The following is an 18,140-nucleotide window of genomic DNA, read 5'->3' as shown; positions in this document are numbered from 1 at the left end:
TATCAAATCAACACAGCAAGAGCTTCGGGGAGAAAGAAAAGACTTGCAGAGGGCAGAGAGGAATAAAGCCGCCTTTGCCCACATGCCTGCCCATGGACAGATGTTACAGGAAATTGAGAGTTCTCATCGATCTGATCTCACAGTATTGCTGTTCTGTGTGTATCAAGAGTGCCTGCGAGGAGCAGCCAGACTTTGGGGTCCACCCTGTGCATTTCTAAACCTCTCTTCCTGGGTCCTGGCACATGAAAAAGATGCACTTTGCCTAGATGCACTGCCCCAATTGAGGCACAATCTCTTGCCCATCCTGCAGTCAAGAGGAGGGAAGGCCTGCAGACCTCACTGGCTGCTGTGTGCCTTTCCTGGACCTCAGGGTGGTTCTGCCTGGTGTGTAAGGATCATGTGGTACCCCTCCAGACGCAGGACCTTAGCCAAGTTGTTACTCAGCACGCAGTGCGGTAAACCACTGCAGAGGTTGGCATTGTTTGTGGTTAGTGTTTAAAAAGGGGGAAAATAGCCATATTGTTTTTGGTTTGGGGACCACACCCAGTGGTGCTCAGGGCTTAACTGCTGTCTCTGCACTCGGTGGGGGTCCTGTCTGTACTCAGGGATCACTCCTGGTGGGGCTCGGGGGTCTTAAACCTGCCACATCCATGCCTTACCCTCTGAACTTTCTCTCTGGCCCAGCAGCTACATTGGTATATGTGACAATGTTACATGGTAGTTGGTCCCATGATTGCATGGTAACAGATGGCTGTCTACAGGGCATGAGGCATAGGCATGGTACTGGAGGCTGGGATGAAGCTCAGGACATGGCTTACAGCTCTTGTGTGTAAGTCTGTGGTTCCAGCACACTGTGGGCTGGTCAGTTCAGCAATGACCACTCATTTCCTGTGACACACTCCCCAGATCACCAGGCTGCTGTACCCCTATGCTAGCACCTGGTTCTCCCCACACCAGGTGAGGGCTAAATGGGAGGACAGTGTGGTAGCTGGGGAGTCAGGGGCCCGGTACCTTGGTGGGGCTGTTTCTGTCCAGAGTGTTGGCCTGGCCGGTAGCAGGCCCCCCGCACGCCAGTGTGTGGTAGCTGGAAATGGACAAGCACTGGGCATGGCTGCTACTTTGAGACAAATCTGGGAAGAGAACAAGGTGCCACATACCATCATACCCCTGAGACACCCCAGGCTGTGCAGTCTTGAGGGCCCTGCAGAGTAACCATTTTCCTAGTTACTCCAAGCATGGACAGTCTCAAGCCCAGGGCAACTTCTGGGGGCTGTGTGAGGCCTCATGTGCATCCAGTTGGGTCATATCCCTGGGGAGGCCACGGAAATTCATCCTGCTAGGATCCAGCCCTTCTGCATATGGTTATGAGATCTAATCACAAGCAGGGGGATCCCAGTGGAATGACCCAGCAAACCCAGAAAGCTGTGCCCTTCAGCTACAGAAGAAAACGCCAAGTATTTTATTTTGACCACACCCATCAGTGTTCAGGGCTTACTCCTCCTGGCTTTGTGCTCTAAGATCATTTTTGTGGGACTTGGAAGACCATATATGGTGATGGTGATTAAACCTGAGTCAGATGCCAATAAGGCAAATGTCCTACCAATTGTATTATCACTTTGGCCTCAAACCCCAACTCTTAACTTTACACAAATGGTTTCAGCAGAGGATTCTAGCTGAAATGGGGTTATGGGGCTGGATCTGCTCCTGGTCTGAAGTGTCTGACAGGTAGCTTTGGCCAGGCACCACTCAGAGGATCAACACATAGATGCAAGAGACCAAAGCAGCCCCTTACCAGGAACGACCCAGTGTCGCCAAGACCAGTGGCAGACTCAACACATCTGGACCTCGTGAGTGGAGTGGAACAGAAATGAAAGCTTCACTCACTTATAACACTGGAATCCAAAGGTCATGGGAGAAGGCACCAAGCAGATAGTCTACCCTCACATCACTTGAACCCATAGATGAGGCAGGGGTTGAAGCCAGCAGATGCTGCCCAGATGTTGAGGCATCCCCTTTGTGGGCAGCCCCTTCCTGTGCATGGTAGCTCTGGGACTGGAAGGAAGGACGCTCTGAGAATCTCCATAAGGAAGCAAAGCTGGAGCCTGACCTGGACACACAACTTTCTAGACCAGACCTGGAAGCCCAGCCTGCAGAAGCACAGGCATTGAACGAGTTCCAAGGAGCAGCTAAAGCTTGGGAGATGTGGGGGGAAGGTGTACTAGACAATGACCCTCAGCAGAGCTTTGGTGTTACATTCCCATTGACCACCATTCTCTGGCCACCACTAGCCACAAAGCTGGGTGTCCCATGGGCCCATGGGGGTCTTACTGCTTACCTGAGAGGGAGTAGTCAGTGTTGGTCATCCTCAGGGCAGGGGTGTAGGAGACCCGTGGAGCCAGGTCCCGGCCTTTTTGTTGCTGTCGCCGCCGCCGCCAGGCAAACAGCCCAAACAGCAGGACCATGAGGGTCAGCAGGAGAATGATGCCCGTTGCGGCGCCCACTGAGTGTCGCCCTGCTCCCCTCGCAGGGCTGATCTTGGTGTAGGGGTTCAGCTCCTCCATCATGAGGGCAGCTGTGAGCAGACAAGGAGCCTGAGCCTTACGCTATGGCCAGTCCTCAAGTGGCTCTGGGCTTAGCTTATTCTTGGTCTTGCGTGCATGAATAAGACCCACCCCCTACCCAAGGCCTGACTGACCATTGAAAGGGAGGGAACCCCAGGGTCATGGCCAGGAAGGAGGCAGATGGGACAAGAAGCACACGACCATGTTCTGGAGCTCTTAAGACTCTTCTAGAACTAACAGAGTGGCCCCTTTTGATTTTTTGCCTTCCAGATGACACAAGGCCAGAAAGAAGGTCCATAATCACATGATCAAGAAGGGCTCTGAAGTGTCTGAGACTTGGCCCTTTCCCTGCTCAACCCCCTCTCCAGGGCCCATGGGCACTGTCCAGTTGGTAGGCTTGAGGAAGTCTAGGTTCTGTGCAGGGAACTCTACTCACATAACCCTTCTTGGCGACATGCATGTGGGCTGATGCCCAGTCCAGGAGATGTCCTGGCGACTGGCAGCAAGCAGTACCACTCCCCACCCATCCCGCTGAAGTTAGCATGGCACTGTCCAAGTTTGTGATGGATGGTCATGATGACAGGCAATGCTTTTCTTTATATATGGAAAGGGTCCCACATGGCAATGCTCAGGGCTTACTTAGGGATCACTCTTGTCAGTGCTCAGGAGACTATATATATATGGGATGCCAGGAATAAAACCTGGATCTACCACATGCAAGGTAAGTGTCCTCCCTGCTGTACTATCGCTCTAGCCCTTGCAAGAAGCAATGCTTTTCGCCTGTGTGTTCTAATATGGATTAACTGACAGCCCAGATACCCTGCCAAGAGTAGTTTTCTCTTGAAGTGGCTTTTGGTGGTAATCTGCTTTCTCATGGCACAGCATTCTATTTGGGGGTGAGGGGTCATATCCGGTGGTGCTCAGGGGTTACTCCTGGCTCTGCACTCAGAAATTGCTCCTGGCAGGCTCGGGGGACCATATGGGATGCCAGAATTCGAACCACCGTCCTTCTGCATGCACAGCAAATGCCCTACCTACCTCCATGATGTCTCTCTGGCCCCTTGGCATAGCATTCTTAAAAGTTGCTATAAGGGCTCGGAGAGATAGCACAGCAGCGTTTGCCTTGCAAGCAGCTGATCCAGGACCAAAGGTGGTTGGTTCGAATCCCGGTGTCCCATATGCCCCCCCCCCATGCCTGCCAGGAGCTATTTCTGAGCAGACAGCCAGAAGTAACCCCTGAGCAACGCCGGGTGTGGCCCAAAAACCAAAAAAAAAAAAAAAAAAGTTGCTATAAATTGGGGCCGGAATGGTGGCGCAAGCAGTAAGGCGTCTGCCTTGCCTGTGCTAGCCTAGAACGGATCCCCCAGCATCACATGGTCCCCCAACCCTGGAGCGATTTTTGAGCAAATAGCCGGAGTAGCCCCTGAACGTCACTGGGTGTGGCCCAAAAACCAAATAAAATAAAATAAAATAAAATAAAAAGTTGCTACAAATTAAAGAAATCTCCATTTCTATCCCACCAACTTCAGCTCCTAAAACCCCAAACTGGTACAAGGGTGCATGCTGGTGGCACTTTACAAAGGGGCTGGATGCAGGTCAGGCCTGTGCTGAGTCTCCTTGATCCTACAGCTCTGCCATGGGGTGGCCCGGACTCTAGAGCCAGGGCTGAGTGGGAGCCCCCCTTAAGGCCCCTAGACACTCAGCAGGACTGGGAGATTGGGTGGGAGACGAGGATTAACCTTGACTTCCAGTGTCTCCGGGGAGAGGGTCACGTCCGAAAAGGGAACTCTCCTGCCCCAGACATAGACAGGAGCATGTTAGGGGGAGACGCCTCCTGACCCTCACCCCGTTACCTTGGTCACACCTGATGCCTTTGAACCCCGATCTGCAGTAGCAGGTGCCCGTGACGTGGTCACACGTGGCGTTGTTCATACACTCACAGAGCTGCTGACAGCCATAACCGAAGGTGCCCGGTGCACACCCTGTGTGATCAGAGGAGACGGGTAGGCAGGTGCGCGAGGAAGGAGGCACCAGGGGGTTTCCCTGCAGCCTTGAGGGCATGGGGAGGCTGGAGCAAGGAGGTCACAGGGGGAGAACGAACCCCCTGTTTCCCTGCAGCCTTGAGGGCATGGGGAGGCCAGCTGGTGCCACTTTGCTTACTCTGCTCGCAGTGGGGCCCAGTGAAGCCGGTGCGGCAGGTGCACTCGCCACTGATGTGGTCGCAGCTGGCTCCGTTTTGGCACTGGCACAGGCGGGCGCAGTCCTTCCCGAAGAAGGCGGCCGGGCAGCCTACAGAAACGGGGTTGCTGCCAGGGTGCTACGCTTGCATAGCTAGCCTGCATGGGCTAGCTGCTCTGCAAGGGCACGGGGGCCGGGGGAGGCCCAAGGGATGTGCTGGTGCATGCAAGGTTCCACCGTCCTAGGAGACGCTGCCTGGCCCTGGGGGTTGCTGAGGGCCCCACGACCCTAAGCTGTCCCCTTAGCATCTGGAAACCCACCCGCTGTCCACTCCATCCCCGCCACCAGGGCGCCGCAGTCGCAGTGCCCGCAGCGGCCTGCAAGGGGCAGCGCGGACTCGGGCCCGGAGCAGAGCGGAGAGGCGCTTACGCTGAGAGCAGAAGAGACCGGTCCATCCTGGGGTGCAGTGGCACGCCCCATCCTCCGCGCTGCAGCCCGCACCGTGCTGGCAACTACAGGTGTGGAAGCAGGCAGGGCCCCAGAACCCCGGAGGGCAGGCTGGGGGCGACGGGACAGAGAGGGGAAGGGGAAAAGGAGAGGGGGCGCACGTCAAAGCCAGGTCGGACAGTTTTGAGGCGTCCACCTGGGGTCCCTATGAACTCACTGTCTCCTCTCAGCTCTGTTCTTTGTCTCTGGCTGCATGCCCTCCACCCCCCAGAAGGGTGAGCAAACTCTGAGGTTGTGCCAAGTTTCCAGGAGGGGCGGGAAGGGGTCCCCTTTTGGGGGGGCTCCTGTGTCTCATCTGTTCCCTCTTGGATGGTTATCAGTGGAAACCCCAGAGGAGCAGTGGGCATATCTCACTCACTAGCTCAGAATCCCCCACGGAGACTGGGGGATCCCGTGAGCTCTGTCTCAGTCCTGGCCCACTTGTGAATAGCCCCTTACTGGAGTTCAGGTCTAGAACATCCTTTATTGGGGCCAGATCTCACCCACCCACCCCGCTCCTGCCACCTCATCGTATCCCCCGGTCTCTGCCGGAAATTTGAGGCTTCTTGTCATGTGCTGAGGGGAGGGTAGGAGGGAGTGTGGATTCTGGATATGGACGGACTCCAGCGCCAACACCGGAATTCCTGCGGTTCACAAGGTCCAGGACTGTGAACAGAACTCAGGCTGCATGGGGAGGGACAAGAGCTCCCCGCGGTGGGGAGCCAGAGTGGAGAGGCTGTGTGATAGGGTATGTGGGGCGCCCTGAGGGGTGGAGGCAGCTTACCCTGCGAGCAGTCCGTGCCCACCCATCCAGGATAGCACTGGCAGGACCCGTCGGTGGGGCTGCAGGTACTGTTGTTGGCGCAGGAGCAGAGCTGGGCACAGTCCTGCCCGAAGCGTCCCCCGGCACACACTGCGGGCACAGGGAACTTGGCACCACATGCTGCCCACACCTGCCCCCTGCCGCTTCTTCAGAAGTGCCCCGTGGGGATAGGACCTGCCCCTGTCCCCCCCCCTGTCTTCCCAATCTACTTCCTCCCTTTGCTCACTGCTGTCCTCTCCACTGATATACACTCATAACTACCATTTTAGGGGGTCTTTTCCACACCCATACAGGAGGGAATGCTGCACCATCCACACCCCCTAGTGTTCTCTGCAGCAGCCAGTTGGGCCCAGAGAACAGATGTAGTATTGGCATGCTGTCCCTGTAGGGACCGTCCCTATAACTAGTCTCCTGTGTCTCCATTCTGACCTGCTCCCAAACCACAGCTCAGTCCCCACCCCAGGGACAGATCTATTCAGCCCCCAGTGCTTACCCTGTGCCTCCTGCATTGTTTCTCTCAGAGACACAGGACTGGAACCCCAGTCCCCCATGGCCTACAGCCTGTGGGCTCCCTTCACCCAGATATGAGGAGCTGGTTCCCAAGCCTGTCTTCCCAAAGGTTTAGCTCTGTGCTTCCTACCAGAATTTCCTGCCTTGATATTACCTCCAACACCCCTGGAAAAGGCTGATCCTTCAGAGCTTAGGTTCAAGGGTAGCTCCTGGCAATGCTTGGGGGAAGAGAGGTCATATGGGATGCTGGGGATGGAAAGCAATCGCCCCATTTGCTGAAGTATCACTTTGGCATAGCCCTCTTCAGTTGTAAGCCAGTTATTTGGAGGATTTGTTAATTTAAAAATATTTTTTGTTTTTTTTGGATCACACCTTGTGATGCTCAGGGGTTACTCCTGTCTTTGCTCAGAAATCACTCCTGGCAGGCTCAGAGCACTATATGGGATGCCACAGATTAAACCCAAGTTGGCTGCTTGTAAGGCAAGCAACTTGTTTTTGTTTTGGGGCCTTACCTGGTAGTGCTCGAGGCTTACTCGTGGTTCTGCGCTCAGGGGCAGTGCCATGGCACCCCCCCCCCCTTGGTAGTGCTTGGGGGACCATATGGAGAACCAATAATTGAACCTGGGTTAGCTACATACAAGGCAAACACCCTCCCTACTGTACTATTTCTCCGGCCCCAGGATTTTTTTTTTGGGGGGGGGCACATCCGGCGGTGCTCAAGGATTACTCCTGGCAGGCTCAGGGAACCATATGGGGTGCCAGGATTCGATCCAGGGTCTGTCCTGTGTTGGCCACATGTAAGGCAAATGCCCTATCACTGTGCTATGGCTCCAGCCCTGGATTTTTTTTTTTCCTTAGTCTCACTGCTTAATTGAATCCCAATAGACTCTCTTCTCCTCTCTCTGTCCCTGACTGCTCATATCTTTCTTGGTCTTTGGTCACTCTTGTACCTATTTCTGACCAGGTCTGGGTTCCCCTATGTCTGGGCCACCAGGAATACCTGGAAGGGCAACATGTGCTCAAGGGATTCTGCCTAGGGCTGGAGAGATTAAGGCACTGGCCCTAATCATAACCTAAGTATCACCAGAAGTGGTGAGCCTTGAGCACAAAGCTAAGAGTGAGCTCTGAGCACTGTCTGGTATGGTGTGAAAACTGAAAAAGAAAAGACTGACTGTTTGGAAATATAGGGACTGCCCTTCCACCCCATTGGAATTCCACAATGAAAAAGTGAGCTTGGGGCTGGAGCGATAGCAGAGAAGTAGGGCATTTGCCTTGCACACAGCCGATTCCTGGTATCCCAAAAGGTTCCCAGAGCCTGCCAGGAGCGATTTCTGAGCATAGAGCCAGGAGTAACCCCTGAGCGCCACCGGGTATAGACCAAAAACTAAAATAATAAATGAATAGATAAAGGGCGAGCTTGCCATATCTGCCTCCAGGCCAAAGGCAGGGAACCTGCTTCTTAGTTGTATTGAATTCGGTGGATGGGAAACACACAGGAAAGGGTCAACATGGATTCTAGAGCCACAGCCTTTGGTGGGCATCTATCTATTGCCGAGGCCTTGGCCCTACTCCTCTCCCCTCACAGCATGGTCTGTGGGCGGAACAAATCTAGATTAGTTTAGTCAACAAATGTTTCTCTGGCACTGTGTAAAGTACCTCACAACTATCAGCTCTGTGAGCCTGATGTGGGGATAGTGACACCCCTTATGAACCATAGATGAAGAAACAGGGAGGTTAAGTAACTCTCTTAGCTTCACACAACCCAGGAGTGCTGCAACAACATGCTTCTCCTAAGCTGTTGCTTGCTTGTTTTCAGAGTTAGGGAGATGACCCCTCACGCCTTGGACCTACTGCTAGGGTTCAGCGCTAACATAGGCTGGGCCTATGCTTCCCCTGGCTCCTTCCAAGATGAACTGTTACCAGGAGGGGTGTAAGTTGTTTTCATGTTTGCAGCTGGGCTGCCATGCCAATGCCCTGACTTCCTCTTCCCTGCTCCTGAGTCACTGAAAGCAACTCACTTTCCCTCTAACAAGGCAGGCTATTCTCTGAAGCCTTTTTCACCTGCAACATAGTTGAAGCCATTAATTATTGGTCAACTCAATTTGCGGACTCAAGAGCAAGGCAGAGAGAGGAGGTGGAGAGAAGAAAACATCTGGAAATATGTGATCTGGAGTAGCCGTGTCTGTCATTTGTAACGCGCCGGAAAGCCGGTGATTAGAAAGTGTCAGTTCAATTTTTTACAAGGTTTGAGACTTAACCAGGGCAGTTGCCATTAATAGCAAAGTCTATTAGATCTATATGTGGAAAATACTCATTAGGCCAGCAGGCAATAAATCAGACAGTGTGGGCCTGTATATGTGTAGACCCTGCCTGTCGGTATTGACGCCCCAGTCTCCTATGTTTAATAAGTAAACCTCGATGTGTCGGGGTATGAATAAGCTGTCCTAGGAGAAGTGCAGCAAATGAAACCGTCATATATGTTTCCCCAGGGCCCAAACTTCTCCTGACCTCAAAGCATCGTGGTGTAAACTCTCCACTCATACATATTAACAGCCCAGACACTTACAAAAATAGCCTAGCTCAGGGTGATTATTCATCAAAAGAATCGGCCCCCTGGGAAGCAGGCATTCTCAATAGAAGTATTTTAGCAGAGGCTAGCTAAGATTGCGCAGAGATGACCTTGAGCTCTAAGATTCCTTGCTCCTTGGGGCTTAATGTACAAATTCTGCATCCCTTCTGTCAGAGCGGTTCCGAAGGCTCCAACCCACTTTCTCATTCCCTCTGCTCACCCCATCCTTTAGCTGTCCCCTGTAATGGAGCATGGGGATGACCATGTCAGGCTGGTTTTTCTGCCCAAGCACCCCTACCTCCTTTTCTGCCTTTCAGCTATTCTCCTGGAGCTGGAACTGGCCCCCAAACCCACACCCATCTTAGCCCAACGAAGTCTGAAGCAGTTATGTGTCCTGCTAGGATTAGCTTCTTCCTTGACACAGCTGAATTCTCCAGGGCCATTGATATCCTGGAGTCAGCCACGGTAGGATTATTGATAGCCTGGGAATCAGATGCAAATCCTGGGCTTCCCTTGACTTCGCCACTCCCCATCCAGTCTGGACCTTCACCCGACCCCGTTGCCAGTCTCTGGCAGCACCACATTCAAGGAAGTCTGTGGGAGTTAGAGGAAGGCTGAAGTTGGAGTGAGGAGTGTGTGGATCCCTCTTTTGGGGTGAAAGAATGAGAATTCCTCATTGAGGGATTCTCATTGAGGCCCTTCAGTGAGTTCTGCCTGAGTGTGAATAGGGACTATGGAGTCTCCAATTCAAGAGGAAACCTGTTTTCTTGGCTCCCCCATTGCCTTTTTGGCCTTGGCACAAGCCACAGAGAGTCTTCCTCAGCCCTCACCCTGGATTGCACATTTTACCCATTTTCTTTTGTGTGTGTGTGTGGGGGGGGGGTCCACACTGATCATATTCAGGGGGTTATTCCTGGCTCTGCACTCAGGAATTACTCCTGGCTGTGCTGAGGGAGTAATAAATAGGGGGAACTGGGGATCAAACCTGGGTTGGCTACATGCAAGGCAAGTGCCCAAACCTTTGTGCTATTCTTCCACTCATTATCGTGATGTCAAGAGTTCTGAGCCCAGGAACAAGTCAGTCTGTGTCTTCACAGAAAATGACTTCCTCCTAGTACTGGGAAAGTGGACTCTGAGCTGTTCCCCATGGCAAGAGACACCTCAAACTTCCTTCATTGCCACCACATACTTCCCAGGGTCCCTGCACCATATCAAAAACAGTACCTTGGTTGCAGAGTGCTCCGGAGAAACCAGGCAGACACTCACAGGCACCGCTGATGTGATGGCAGGGGCCACTGCTGTGCACGCATGGGGGGCATGGCTGGGCACAGCCATGGCCATAGAACCCCGGGGGACAAACTACAGGATGAAGAGGAAATGGTCAGCCACCATTGGGTTCTACACAGGGGAAGGACAGCCAAGCCCCCCAACCCAGAAGTCCCTCCCATCTGCAGAGAGGAACCAGGCTAGGCCTTGAATGTGGGACAGCAGAAACTTAAGGTTTGCTGGGGATCACTGAGCCCCAAAACCTCTCAGGGCTCAGTCTTACTTCTCTGGCATAAGGGGCCTCGAAAGCCTGGGGCACACTCGCAGCTGCCATCTGCAGGGGAGCAGGACCCTCCATTCTCACAGCTGCAGGCCGCAGAGCAGTTGGGGCCCCAGCGGCCTGGTGGACATGTGCTGTCACAACGGATGCCTGTTGGTCAGAGGTAGATGTGGGTCAGCAGTAAGACAGTTGATAGTGGGAAGAGGGGAGACTTGAGAAAAAAATCACCACAAAGCTGGGAATGTGGAGGGTAGTTAGGCTGAGATTTGTTGAGTAGTGTAAGGCTTCCTTTAAGAGCTGACACCCAGGGCCCGGAGAGATAGCACAGCAGCGTTTGCCTTGCAAGCAGCCGATCCAGGACCAAAGGTGGTTGGTTCGAATCCCGGTGTCCCATATGGTCCCCCGTGCCTGCCAGGAGCTATTTCTGAGCAGACAGCCAGGAGTAACCCCTGAGCACTGCCGGGTGTGACCCAAAAAAAAAAAAAAAAAAGAGCTGACATCCAAACTGGGGCCTAAGAGGCAGGGAGAAATTGATCAGAGAAAGGAAACTCAGGAGAAATAACCTTTTCTCTTTTTTCAGAGAAAAGAAACTCAGGAGAAATAACCCTTGCATGTAAAAGCTGTGTCAGGGTCTGGAGGACAGCACAAAGGCTAGAGCACAGAACTGGCATTCATGAGATCTTGAGTTTGATCCCTTGATATAGCATGGTTGGGCCTGAACCGCAGGCATTGCCTAGCCCTGTCCCACACCACCAGACTGAAAATTGCTACAAAGGATGCCCAACGCTTCTGGGGTGAAAATCCTCTCCCCACAAGAAAAATATGGTGCAGCCTGGCTGAATTGGGGCAGGGCAAGAATGAATGTGCATTGAGACAGCACATCGAGAAGCCCCTTTTCCTTTTGGACCATACCCAGTGATGCTCAGGGATTACTCCTGACACTACATTTAGAAATTACTTGGGAGCTGGAGAGATAGCATGGAGGAAAGGTGTTTGCCTTGCATGCAGAAGGTCGGTGGTTCAAATCCGACATCCCATATGGTCCCCTGGGCCTGCCAGGAGTGATTTCTGAGCAAAGAACCAGGAGTAACCCCTGAGCGCTTCCGGGTGTGAGAAAGGAAGGAAGGAAGGAAGGAAGGAAGGAAGGAAGGAAGGAAGGAAGGAAGGAAGGAAGGAAGGAAGGAAGGAAGGAAGGAAGGAAGGAAGGAAGGAAGGAAGGAAGGAAGGAAGGAAGGAAGAAAGAGAAAGGAAAGAAGAAAGAAAGAAAGAAAGAAAGGAAAGAAAGACAGAGAGAAAGAAAGAGAAAGGAAAGAAGAAAGAAAGAAAGAGAAAGGAAAGAAGAAAGAAAGAAAGGAAAGAAAGAAAGACAGAGAGAAAGAAAGAGAAAGGAAAGAAGAAAGAAAGAAAGGAAAGAAAGAAAGAAAGAAAGAAGAAAGAAAGAGAAAGGAAAGAAGAAAGAAAGAAAGGAAAGAAAGAAAGACAGAGAGAAAGAAAGAGAAAGGAAAGAAGAAAGAAAGAAAGAAAGAAAGAAAGAAAGAAAGAAAGAAAGAAAGAAAGAAAGAAAGAAAGAAAGAAAGAAAGAAAGAAAGAAACACAGAAAGAAAGAAAGAAAGAGAAAGAAAGAAAGAAGGAAGGAAGGAAGGAAGGAAGGAAGAAAGAAAGAAAGAAAGAAAGAAAGAAAGAAAGAAAGAAAGAAAGAGAGAAAGAAAGAAAAAGAAAGAAAGAAAGAAAGGAAGGAAGGAAGGAAGGAAGGAAGGAAGGAAGGAAGGAAGAAAGAAAGAAAGAAAGAAAGAAAGAAAGAAAGAAAGAAAGAAAGAAAGAAAGAAAGAAAGAAAGAAAGAAAGAAAGAAAGAAAGAAAGAAAGAAGAAAGAAAGAAAGAAGAAAGAAAGAAAAAGAAAGAAATTGAAAGAAATTACTCCTGGTGGGCTCAGAGAATCATATGGGATGTCAGGAATTGAACTCAGATTGACTACATGCAATGCAAGCACCCTATCTGTGTTAACTCTTCAGTTGCCTAGATGTCCATTTATTCTGATGTCCCAGTCAGACATGGTAGAGCAACATGGTGACTAATGAGTGCCATAGCTCACCTACATGCCCAAGAGCATAGTGCCCACAGGGGCCCAAAGAGGGTTATGGTTAGTCCTTAGTGCTACTTTCTATCCTTAGAGCAATGTGCTGGGATTGAGATTCCACTTCATTTATTAAGAAAAAAGAAAACTATGATCCAGCTAACTGCCTTTATAATCCACAGAGGGACAGAGAAGCAGCAGGGGACAGGTCTCAGGAGAAGAGTGGAGACATGGAGGCATGGAGACAGGGACCGTGCAGGGCTAGCCGTGGAAAAGTCTAAGAAGGCACTTGCAGTGTCCAGGGTGGGATGGCTCAGGGGCAGAGACTTCCCCCAGGCTGGAAAGGCCCTTGAGCTGATATCATGGATAAGGACATCTCAAGGGGATTGGTCTGGATGTAGGAACCAGGCCCCCAAGCCAAGCAGGAGCTCTGGGAGCAGAAAGACCTTTTGGCCTTATTAGGATAGGAATGGTAAGAGCAAGTGTGAGTGAGCGAGCGAGCGAAACACTAGCTCTAAGAGCTGAGGGGAGCAGCAGAGCAGAGGATCCATGGTGGGACTAATTTAAAGGCAGCTGGAAATGTACAAACCCAAGTCAGGCCTTTTGGTGGACAGGGTAGGGGCAGAGCAGTTGAGAGAGCAGTGAGAGGTGCTCTTGCTAAAGGGCATCTTCTCTACCAGGTAGGGGGTGGTGGTGGGAGGAAGTAAGGCTCTGTGAGATGGGGGTGGGTTTAGGGACAGGACTTACTCCCCAGATCCCTCCCAGAGAGGTCCAGGGCACTCAGCTGAGCTGTAATGAGCAGGATAGAAAGAAAAGCTCTGAAGTGGGCCGGAGAAATAGCACAGTGCTAGGGTGTTTGCCTTGCATGTGGTTGACCCAGTTGGAACTGGGTTCAATTCCTGGCATCCCATATGGTCCCTCGAACCTGCTAGGAGTGATTTCTGAGCCCAGAGCCAGAGAAACCCCTGAGCACTGCTAAGTGTGACCAAAACAAAACAAAACAAAAATAAAGGAAATGCTTTGAAGCTACTCAAAGTTGGAGTCTTTCTTTCTGGAAAAAACAACCACCACCATCTGATCCCCAGGATTTCTCTGGTAACTATGAAGGTATATATATGTGTGTGTGCAGGCTGGTGTGTGATATGTGTGTGTGTGTGTGTGTGTGTGTATGTGTGTAAACCTAGGACATGGCTGCAGGCTGGTGTATGAATGGGTGTGCTGTGAACCCAAGACACAGTTCTATGTGGGATGTGTGTGTGTGTGTGTGTGTGTGTGTGTGTGTGTGTTTTGCCAGGATATAGCTTCAGTCTGGTTTGCTGCTGTGTATACAGGGTTTGGGGAAGAGTCCCTGGCTTAGGGATGTGAGAGTGATAGGAAGAGAGAGAGAGAAGAGGGGCAAAGAAGAAATACAGGAATTGGTTAGAGCCAAGCCTCGTGTGCTTGAGACCAGAGCAAGAACTTTGGAACTTAGTAAGTGCAGAGACAGTCTTTGACATTTTCAGAACAGGGCCCCAGGCAAATGGATCTGGATTCAGTTCTTTCCAGCCATCCTGTATAGCATAGACACTAGGGACCAAAGGGGGAGGCCCAGCCAATGGGACATGGAGGCAGAGGTCACTGAGAGACAGTGAATGGGGGAAGGAGATGGTTGTGGGATGGAGAAGAAAGGGATCAGCCATGTGGGAACCAGAACTAGAAAGCCTGAGCTGTCCCAGTCCCCATCTCCTCCACAAACACAGCTGGAGCCCCTCCACCTACCACCTGTCAGCCTTTGTCTGGTTTTTAACAGCAGGTGCTCATTGTATATGCTTGCATTAGAGTGCAATGGCGCAGAGAGCTCAGTGTAAGTGTGGAGGGAATAAAGGGGCCGGTGTGTCTCTGGGGAATGAGAGGAAGCTGTGAAGAAGAGAAAGAGCAGCATAAGAACACAGAGAACACAGCTGCAAGGAGGTTGGTTACCTGTCCACCCGGCCAGACAGCAGCAGTGACCTGTGACGGGGTCGCAGCCGTCTGCGTGGCTGCAATCACAGTGCTCACTGCAGTTCAGCCCGAAGGTGCCATCCTGTGGGGAAAAGGGGTGATGGGTGATTGGCTCTACTTCTCCTCTCCTCCCTGACTCACACAGCATCACCAGCTTGCAGAGAGAATTGAGGGTGGGCACAGGGAGCCTACAACATGAGGAGGGGGTTCGGTTTTGTAAGTGGGGATCAACATGGCCACGAGGGCACTGCAAATGATTCTTGGGTTGCATTGATAGGAGTTTGGGGTTTAGCAGGAGGGAGGCAATAATCTGGCCCTATTTCTCAATGGTTAAGTTCAGAGGCCTGGAATGAGCATTAATGAACTGACATTGCAAATGAATTAAGGCTGGAGAGATAGGGCAGGGGTAAGGCCTAGGCCTGGCAGGCTGATGCAGCACAACAAGGCTTTGAACAGCACCTCATTCCTGGGTCCCTGTGTTGAACCGCTAGCCTGATTACCTGAGTATCGATGAGAGAGGCCCTAGACCTCTGAGCACTGCTTTGGACATCCCCAACTGTAAGTACATGTTGCCAATTGTACCTTATTGGTCCTACACAAGGAGTGACAAGTTATTCCTTATTACTAGGGAAGAAGGTGGCAGCGAACATGGTGCATGCTCATTCATTATCAAGAGCCTTATAGAAATTATTTTCTTTCTTTTCATAGCAGTGCTGGAAACGGGGCAGGTAGGGCCCCAACTCACCTCAGGCCTTATATAAGCACATGCTTTGCCATGTGCACGACCTCTATGCCTCACAGAATTCATTTTCTTCATCCTTATTACCACTCTACCTATATACTCATAATTGATATTTCCTCAGAAGTGTGGTCACAAGGATCCAACTCAGGGCCTCATACATGCAAGGCAAGTGCTCTACCTCTGAGCCATACCCCTGGCCCCTATACTCTCTATTCAAAGATGAAATGTGGGGTGGTTGTGTGTGTGTGTTGTGTCTGCATGTGTATGTGTGTGTGTTTATGTACCCTATAACGGTCATTCAGCTCCATCACATCAGTTGGTTTCAACACATTTCAATCTATTGGGGGGGGGGGTTCATGTCCTGTGCTTGGATGCTATGGTCTGTGGCACTGAGAGACTGGAAATCGCTGTCTACACTAGACCCTGAGGATTCACATGGAAGTTCGTATGCTTGAGTCAGTTCCCTCAGACTTTCATCAGAAATGATGCTCTATGGCAGGGGTCCTCAAACTTTTTAAACAGGGGGCAAGTTCACTGTCCTTCAGACTGTTGGAGGGCCAGATTATAGTAAAAACAAAAATTATGAACAAATTTCTATGCACACTGCATATATCTTATTTAGAAGTGAAGAAACAAAATGGGAATAATACAATATGTGGCCCGCAGGCCGTAGTTTGAGGACCATTGCTCTATGGAATGGGGAGGAGGCTTAGGGCTGGTCTCAGCAGGAGGGGCCTATGAGAGGGTAAGAGCTGAACCCTGAGGGATTCTGCATGGCTGGAGCCCTCACTTGTGTGCAACAAAACAAAGGCCAGAGACCACAGCAGCCAGAGCACCAGCTGGAGCAGGCAGGGGGTGGGAGATCAGGCCAAGTGATGAGACATGAATCTAGAGAAAGGGCAGGAGGGGTTGGGGGCTGGACACTCACCGGGCAGGGCTGCTCACATGTGTCACCTAGCCAGCCTGGAGAGCAAGCACAGGTGCCATCTGTGGGGCTGCAGGCTGCTCCGTTGGCACAGGCACAGCTCCGGTTGCAACTCAGACCCCATGTGCCACTGGGGCAGGGTAGAGCACAGTCCGGACCTTGCCACCCTGTGGACAGGGATATGGTCGCCACTGTTCCACCAAGGCTCTAACTGATGTTGCCCCAATCCTCTGAACACCCCGCACTGCCCAGAACCACAGGGGCAGGACAGGAAGAACTTGAAGGTGCAGACCAGGGTCCAGTTCAGGTTCTGCTTCTCTTGAAGACACCTGAGCACTTCAGAGTGGAGTGGAAGTGGGGACCAGCTGGGACGGGCAGGTATCTATGCCCAGGTCATATTGCAGCTTAGCCCAAGTCAACACCTCAAGCTGCTGCATCCCTCTATAGCTGCCTCACATCTGTGCTTCCTCCTGGTCTGTTCTGTCCCATCCTTCCCTGCCATGTCTGCTGGTGGCCATGTCATCACCATGGCTTCTGTGCTAGTCCCTTCAGGCACCCCTGTTCCCTTAGGAGCTCTGACCCCTCCTGATTCTGCCATTCTCAGCCTCTCCTGGAACCTTTCAGGTTGTTGTCCCAGGTTGGTCCCCTTTCCTGCATGCCCCTAGGTTTGGGGGTCCCAGTCCCCTTTACTGAATTCTTCCTGGTGGACATTCTGCCAGGAGGCTGGTGCCTGGGCTTCCCACACCATGTTGAAGTGTGGGGCAGAGCAGCCATATCCACTTCTGGGGTGGCCCAGCTGGAGGAGGGACACCACTTACCTTCCTTGCAGGTGCAGAAGCCGTCCACGGGGGAGCATGTGCCACTGTTGCTACAGCTGCAGATGGACGAGCAGTTGGGGCCATAGGTGCCTGTGGCACAGGGCACGGCACAGATCTCGCCCTGGGGGAGCAAGAGGAGGTGACTTTGCATCATCAGCACATCAGCACAATAGAGAGCCCTTCTCCCACCCTATTTCTACTCTGAGGAACCCATGAATATCTCCTTCCACTGTGCAAGATTCTTTGAGATGTAGTTAAAGACTTAGAGATGGGCAATGTCTCAGGTTTTCCAGGTGCCCCAATCTCAGTACATGAATCCTTATTTCTTGGGGGAACATCTCTAGAGGTATACTTAAGGTCCACCCACACTATACCCTGCAATGTTTAAGAACACTAAACACTGCAGGACTGGGAGCTGGAGCGGTGACACAGGGTCTGCCTTGCATGCACTAGCCTAGGACAGACCGCAGTTTGATTCCCCGGCATCACATATGGTCCCCCAAACCAGGAGCGATTTCTGAGCACATAGCCAGGAGTCACCCCTGAGCACCACTGGGTGTGGCCCAAAAACCAAAAATCAACAACAACAACAAAAAACACTGCAGGCTGGGTATTAAACCTGTGACATACAAGGCATGTGCTCTGGTCCTGTGAGCTATGTCCCAGCCCCCTCACATGATTCCTTTAAAAATGACTGGAGGGTGGGGCCGGAGAAATAGCACAGTGGCAGGGCATTTGACTTGCACGTGGCCAACACAGGATGGACACTGGTTCAATTCCTGGCATCCCATGTGGTCCCCTGAGCCTTCCAGGAGTAACCTCTGGTACCGCTGGGTGTGACCCCCACACCCCCCCCCCCATGACCAGGGGCTAGAACAATGGCCCAGGGAGTAGGCCATGTGCCTAGCTGGATTCAATCTCTGACACAC

The 18,140-nt window shown here is 51.8% G+C and overlaps 1 protein-coding gene across 1 annotated transcript in view; it reads right to left on the bottom strand.

Annotated features, from left to right (window-relative positions):
- MEGF11 (multiple EGF like domains 11) overlaps positions 1-18,140 on the bottom strand; it is a 332,603-nt gene that overhangs the window by 15,191 nt on the left and 299,272 nt on the right. The window contains 11 exon segments of the mRNA XM_049777656.1: positions 1,012-1,130; positions 2,336-2,572; positions 4,415-4,543; positions 4,722-4,850; positions 5,169-5,297; positions 6,010-6,138; positions 10,352-10,486; positions 10,677-10,823; positions 14,706-14,808; positions 16,397-16,560; positions 17,212-17,332. Coding sequence (XP_049633613.1) covers positions 1,012-1,130; positions 2,336-2,572; positions 4,415-4,543; positions 4,722-4,850; positions 5,169-5,297; positions 6,010-6,138; positions 10,352-10,486; positions 10,677-10,823; positions 14,706-14,808; positions 16,397-16,560; positions 17,212-17,332 — 1,542 coding nt within the window.

This window comes from Suncus etruscus, chromosome 1, assembly GCF_024139225.1.
Source record: "Suncus etruscus isolate mSunEtr1 chromosome 1, mSunEtr1.pri.cur, whole genome shotgun sequence".
In the NCBI taxonomy this organism is placed as follows: domain Eukaryota; kingdom Metazoa; phylum Chordata; class Mammalia; order Eulipotyphla; family Soricidae; genus Suncus; species Suncus etruscus.
The sequence above is the reverse complement of the archived record's forward strand: the minus strand, read 5'-3'. Positions and strand labels throughout refer to the sequence as shown.